The 6,891-nt window shown below is 38.0% G+C and overlaps 1 protein-coding gene across 1 annotated transcript; it reads left to right on the plus strand.

Moving 5' to 3' along the window:
• Positions 1-374: 374 nt before the first annotated feature.
• LOC121996149 (ribonucleoside-diphosphate reductase large subunit-like) lies at positions 375-5,334 on the plus strand. Its single transcript, XM_042549993.1, has 17 exons — positions 375-803; positions 890-951; positions 1,120-1,207; positions 1,408-1,671; positions 1,756-1,996; positions 2,082-2,158; positions 2,685-2,855; positions 2,945-3,037; positions 3,110-3,259; positions 3,410-3,496; positions 3,581-3,745; positions 3,829-3,948; positions 4,081-4,283; positions 4,354-4,503; positions 4,583-4,730; positions 4,834-4,917; positions 4,999-5,334. Exons 1-17 carry the CDS (start codon positions 576-578, stop codon positions 5,092-5,094), a joined length of 2,427 nt encoding a protein of 808 aa, XP_042405927.1. The 5' UTR covers positions 375-575; the 3' UTR covers positions 5,095-5,334.
• Positions 5,335-6,891: the final 1,557 nt, after the last annotated feature.

Below are 6,891 nucleotides of genomic sequence, written 5' to 3' on the forward strand. Positions count from 1 at the left end.
TCCTTCACCTAAACCATGCCAACGATGTATGCTCTAAATGTTTCATTTTTTTTTAATTATGTTTTTTATATAATATTAATTTTAAAAATAACGATGGATGCTTTAAATATTTTATTTTTTTTAAATATGTTTTTATATAATATTAATTTTAATATATTTTTATTGAATGATTATAATTAGAAAAATATAATTAAAAATTAATGTAGAAGATATACAGTTCGATAATTAAGAAAGATATCGATCCCTATAGGGATGAGAATAAAAATTAACAAAAAAAGAATGATTATGAAATAAATATAATAAATAGGGATAGAAATATGATATAAAATCCCATCAAATCCGATCCCTTGCCTCATTTTCCTTTCCATTTATTCACCAGCCCAAAATTTCGCTACGCGGAGGGCACTGAACACCGCGCCAAAATTAAATTTCCCTCGACTCCGAAGAACCCTAATTCCAACTTATTTATACCTGCAATTGAGCGACCGACTCGTCACAGAGATTGCAGTGAAATCAAGATCTTATCGGCGCGTATTCCGTCGTCCGACGGAACTCCACGCATAAGGGATTCGAGGATGTACGTGGTGAAGCGGGATGGGCGACACGAGGCCGTCCACTTTGACAAAGTCACGGCACGGTTGAAGAAGCTCAGCTACGGGCTCAGCCAGGAGCACTGCGACCCCGTGCTGGTCGCCCAGAAGGTCTGCGCCGGTGTATACAAGGGCGTCACCACCAGCCAGCTCGACGAGCTCGCCGCTGAGACTGCCGCAGCTTTGACCACCAATCATCCCGACTACGCCACGGTACTCATTCGGATCCCTGTTATTTGGTATTTGTTATGTTCGTCGTTGTTACAAGATGCCAATTTTTCCTCGGCTCTATCTTGTAGCTTGCCGCGAGGATCGCGGTTTCCAATTTGCACAAGAACACAATGAAGTCGTTCTCCGAAACGTAAGTGCTTTTACTTTCCCAACTTATCGGAAAGATAAGAGATGTATCGTGATTTGTTGATTCATCGACAGATAGCTCAAAAGCATGCTATTATTGTTATTGTTATTACTACCACTACTACTTTATTTCTGTTATGATTCTCTGGGTTGTTGATGGTTATGGATTCAGGGTAAAGCTGATGCATCGACATTTCAACGAGAGAGCTGGTCAGGATGCCCCCTTGATTGCTGATGATGTTTGTGAGATAATCATGAAGGTGAGCTTTGTGCTAACCGTTGATTTACTGGTTCATTTCTCCTTTTTGTCTGTTATATTCTGTTCATTATTACTTTTTGGTTTTTCTTTGACTCTTGTGTGAATTTGATTCTAGTTGTTTGAATTAGATCCCTCTGTGTGCGAAGATAAATGTTTTATGAAGGTGTTTGGTTGCTTAATTCTTCTGGTTGAAAATTTCAGTATGCTGCTCGTCTGGACAGTGAGATAATATATGATCGAGACTTTGAGTATGATTTCTTTGGCTTCAAAACGCTTGAGAGGTCATATCTCTTGAAAGTCTCTGGAAAGGTAGTAGAGAGACCACAGCACATGCTAATGAGAGTTGCTGTTGGAATCCACAAAGATGACATTGAGTCTGCCATCAAAACATACCATTTGATGTCTCAGCGGTGGTTCACTCATGCTACTCCCACTTTGTTTAATGCAGGCACACCTAGGCCTCAGGTACAGTTCTGGATTTGCTAATTCTTGTTTGAACTATCGATGCTTGTTTTTAATTTGCTTATTCAATCAATCTGTTTTTGCCAGTTAAGTAGCTGCTTTCTGATATGCATGAAGGAAGATAGCATTGAAGGCATTTATGATACTCTCAAAGAGTGTGCAATAATAAGTAAATCAGCTGGGGGAATTGGTGTTTCTGTTCACAACATACGTGCAACAGGTAGTGATATCCATGGAACAAACGGAACATCCAATGGTATTGTTCCAATGCTGAGGGTGTTCAACAATACTGCTCGTTATGTTGATCAGGGGGGAGGCAAGAGAAGGGGTAATTTGGCTATAATTTACTAACTGTGATATCTAGACGACTAAATTCAAATCTGAGTTCGTTTTCTTGATTTCAAATGTATTAGGTGCATTTGCTATATATTTGGAACCTTGGCATGCAGATATATATGAGTTCCTTGAGCTCAAAAAGAACCATGGGAAGGTATGCTTTCTATTCATAAAATAGATACTCTTTGTTCTGGTTGTCATCTGTGAGGTCAATTAGCAAAATGTGACAAACAATCTCACATGTCTAACAATGAAAGTGCCTCAAAATTTTTCTCTTTGATTGCATCTTGATTTAATAGTACGAACTCATGTTGAGAAATTTTCTGTCATAAATGTGGAACATGTCTTTGATGGATTACTTTTAGCCTAGTCAATATCCTTCTATAGACTTATTTCATGTTTCTTATCAAATTATTATTATTTTTTCTCTAATGAATTTACTTGGTATAGTTGCTGCATTTTTATGTCATTTATGGCGAGCCCGAGGAAATATGATTGGCCATCGAATGATTTAATGCATGCTATGCAACTGGACTCAGTTTAAATCTATGAATTATTATAAATTGTTAAGTTGTAAGCTATAGTTTTATCCTTTACAGTGCAATCTTATGTGTTCATGGTGTAACAGACACAAATGACTCTCGTGTTACACATGGTTAATAAAGTACTTAATTCTGCAGGACGAGCAAAGGGCTAGGGATCTGTTTTATGCCTTGTGGATTCCCGATCTCTTCATGGAAAGAGTTCAGAATAATGGTAAATGGTCTTTGTTTTGCCCAAATGAAGCTCCTGGACTTGCAGATTGCTGGGGTGCAGAATTTGAGGAACTCTACCTAAAATATGAGAGTGAGGTAAACTTGTCCAGGGAATTTCAAGTTCTCCCACATTTGAATTATTACCTCTAACATATATATATACATATATAAATCTGTGAGTTTAGGCGAAGGCCAAGAAGGTTGTTGCAGCACAGAGTCTTTGGTTTGAGGTCCTTAAATCTCAGATTGAAACTGGAACACCTTATATGCTTTTCAAGGTACTGACAAAAAATGCCAATTTATCACTCTTATGAGAGGAACTTCTAACTGATGTTATCTTTGCCGTATAGGATTCTTGCAATAGAAAAAGTAATCAACAAAATCTGGGTACCATCAAGTCTTCAAATCTATGTACTGAGATTATTGAGTTTACTAGTCCTACTGAAACAGCTGTGTGCAATTTGGCATCTATTGCTTTACCGCGGTTTGTCAGGGAGAAGGTGTGTCCTCATGGATCTTTGTTTATATTTTGTTATAATATCTACTGAGTTAGCATTCTGATTATGCTACTGAGTTGTTTTTGAAAAAGTAAAGCACTAAAGACAATGCTACTGAGTTTTGGTGCTCTCTTTTTTGTCATTTCCATTCAGGGTGTCCCTTTAGATTCACATCCAACCAGGTTGGTTGGCAGCAATGGCTCCTCAAACAGATACTTTGATTTTGAGAAGCTTGGTGAGGTAATAATTGATTGGCATAATTCATGAATATGCATTAGATCAACTTGAGATATTTGCCAACAAATTTTTGCTTGATTTTAATAGGTTACAGCTATAATAACAGCAAATCTCAACAAAATAATTGATATAAGCTACTATCCAGTTGAAACTGCAAGGAGATCAAACTTCCGACATAGACCAATAGGAATTGGTGTTCAGGGGTTGGCAGACACTTTCATCTTACTTGGCATGCCTTTTGATTCTCCTGAGGTAGCTGCTGAAATGGAAACATTTCTACTAGTATCTTTACTGTTATAGTAAACTTTTGTGTTAATAATCCACATTGTCCACAGGCACAACAGCTTAACAAAGACATATTTGAAACCATATACTATCACGCACTGAAAGCTTCTTCTGAGGCTGCTATTACCGATGGCCCTTATGAAACATACCAAGGAAGTCCAATTAGCAAGGTTGTAATCTTGTTATTTTCCCATTTGTTTTGGTATTAGCTTTGTTTCAAGAATGTATAGTCCCATGACAGTCAGCATTACCCCACATTTTTCTCAAGTTAACACAGTATCAATGCTCCTTTTTTTTCTCAGGGAATTATCCAACCTGATATGTGGAATGTTACACCTTCTAATCAATGGGATTGGTCTAAACTAAGGGAGATGATATCTAATAATGGTGTTAGGAACTCACTCCTTGTCGCTCCTATGCCTACTGCATCAACTAGCCAAATTCTTGGAAACAATGAGTGTTTTGAGCCATATACATCCAATATCTATCATCGAAGAGTCCTAAGGTATGCCTTTTAATTGTGTTCTTCCATGAGCATTATTCAGCCTTGCGTAACCAACTTACATATATTCCAGTGGGGAATTTGTGGTGGTGAACAAGCATCTCCTGCACGACCTAACCGAGATGGGTTTGTGGTCATCTGCATTCAAGAACAAGATCATTCACGAGAATGGTTCTGTTGCTAAAATCCCTGAAATTCCAAATAATTTGAGAGCAATTTACAAGTGAGATCACCCAATCAAATCTTTCAGTCTTTGAACTCTTTTTTCCTAAATGTTATTAATGAGACATTTATGATGCTAGAACTGTTTGGGAGATCAAGCAAAGGACTCTAGTTGACATGGCTATCGATCGTGGGTGCTACATTGATCAGAGCCAGAGCCTTAACATCCACATAGACCAGCCAAATTTCGGAAAGCTGACATCGTTACACTTCTATGCTTGGTCTAAGGTGTGGCAGCAGCTCCTAATCTTCAATTGGTTATTAGAAACCATGTTCCTATCTTCTCTCTCAAGTGACACTAACATCATGTTCTTAATCCTTTCCAACGTAGGGCTTGAAAACTGGAATGTATTACCTGCGAACTCGTGCTGCAGCTGATGCAATCAAGTTCACTGTAGACACCTCCTCACTGAAGGTTAATTCCAATTCTTGAAATTATTGTTTTTTACGATCTGTTTACATGTTTTGTGTTTTGATTTCTGTTTGCTGAACGCAGAAAACTAGGCTGGAGGACGGTGATGGTGAAGCCAAAATGGCACAAGTTGCTTGTTCCTTGGAGAATCGGGAAGAGTGCATGGCCTGTGGAAGTTAAACTCGTATATTTCCATCTGCACAGTGAAGCTCCTTCGGCCTTCCGTTAGCTATATCCTGATTGAAAATGAAAGCAGCGTTGCATGGTTGTTGATTTGCGAGAATGAATTTAGTGTGAGCGGTGACATCACTGTTTTTTAGCTGCAATTCCCTGTCTTTGCTATAGAATGGTTGATATTTTACAATCTCATAGAACAATCTGGTCAGCAATTCAAAAAATATTCTTTTGCGTTGTCATTCACAATTATTTGTTGGCAAGTGATCCTATTTGAGAATGGAGACGTTTCACTTGCTGGTATTGCGTTGCTATTATGGGCGGTTAGGAGAGTGGCAAGGCTTCCGTCCTGATTCTAATGACAATTAGGGAAGTCTTTAGCAAGGTCATTCCGATGTTTAAGTCTGCCTTTGGTGAAGAAGATTGTTTTGAAAATTAGGATTTGGAATGTTATGTGTGCATACTTTTGTTCATGAGAGTTGATTATCTTTTATAGGATCAGAACTCTCCTTCACATTTTTCTCATGCCTCCTCGTTTCTCGCTATCGTGACCACATTTCTTGAAATAAATGATCATTACGATTCATTTATATAAGGATAAATAGCTATATTTTGTCTTTCTCGCCATAATGGTTGCATTAAAAGAGCAACGATTTGTTGTTTTAATTCTTCTTATCTTCGAAGTTTATTTACCTCCGGACGCCCGAACTGTTGACATGGTGTCATGCCCCTAGAAGAGTCTCTGCCCGACAAACAGACATAATCTCCGCAAGGCGTACAAGTAATAATCAACATCCCGGCTGGAATATACACAACCACACAATTATATACACAGCTCATATGGTTAGAACAAAAAGAACATAACTACACAATTATATAATAAGCAACCCACATGGATGTACTAAAAATACTATGGAAGACAAAAGAAAAATCCATAAACAAAAAACGACAGACTGCTAGCCGGCTAGGCTTTACACAACCACAACAAGGTAAATCAAGACACGGCATAGCAAAACTCTAAAACAAAGTCGAATTATATAATGTCAAGTTTACAAATTCGTAATGTAAGTAAAATAGGAAACAAAACCAGAAGTCGTCCTCGGGTGTAACGTGGGACCAACAGACAAGATACTTCAAGCGACTCCACAATCATCTACCTGCTATCTGAAGAAAAAGACAATATACAAATGGGGTGGTGAGTGCGGGTCACTCAGCAGGTAATAGACAAGATAGTGCATGATCTATATAAAATATGCAGATCAAAATATACAATCTTAATAGGAAAATAAGAACATGATCATACTGATATAATCAATGCACCTAAATATAATTGACATAATGAATACACATAGTCATAACCAACATAAGGAATGCACATACCCAATCTGGAACCAACACATACAGTATAGTGATCAGTAAACTCACTAGGGATCAACAACAGATTTGCTCGTAACACTTGAGCAATATAACCGACAATATATATATATATATATATGAACATGTATGAAGCATGACAACTATATGCAACAATCATATCTCAAGCATGTGCAACAATCACAAGCAAATGCAAATATATCTCTAAAAGATGCATTGCGCATCATATGCATATCTATGCATACATTATTGTCACCTCCAAAACCTCTCAAGACACCACGACTCCTGTGTGGTACCCTCCAACTACCATTACAGAGTGACCGAGGTGGACAGTTTACTAAGTAGCTATCTCACTACATAGCATCGGGGTCCTTAACTGTTCACAACACCGGATATCACTGCCCCTGAGTGGCCGAGTGACACAATAGG

Source organism: Zingiber officinale, chromosome 6A (assembly GCF_018446385.1).
Source record: "Zingiber officinale cultivar Zhangliang chromosome 6A, Zo_v1.1, whole genome shotgun sequence".
In the NCBI taxonomy this organism is placed as follows: domain Eukaryota; kingdom Viridiplantae; phylum Streptophyta; class Magnoliopsida; order Zingiberales; family Zingiberaceae; genus Zingiber; species Zingiber officinale.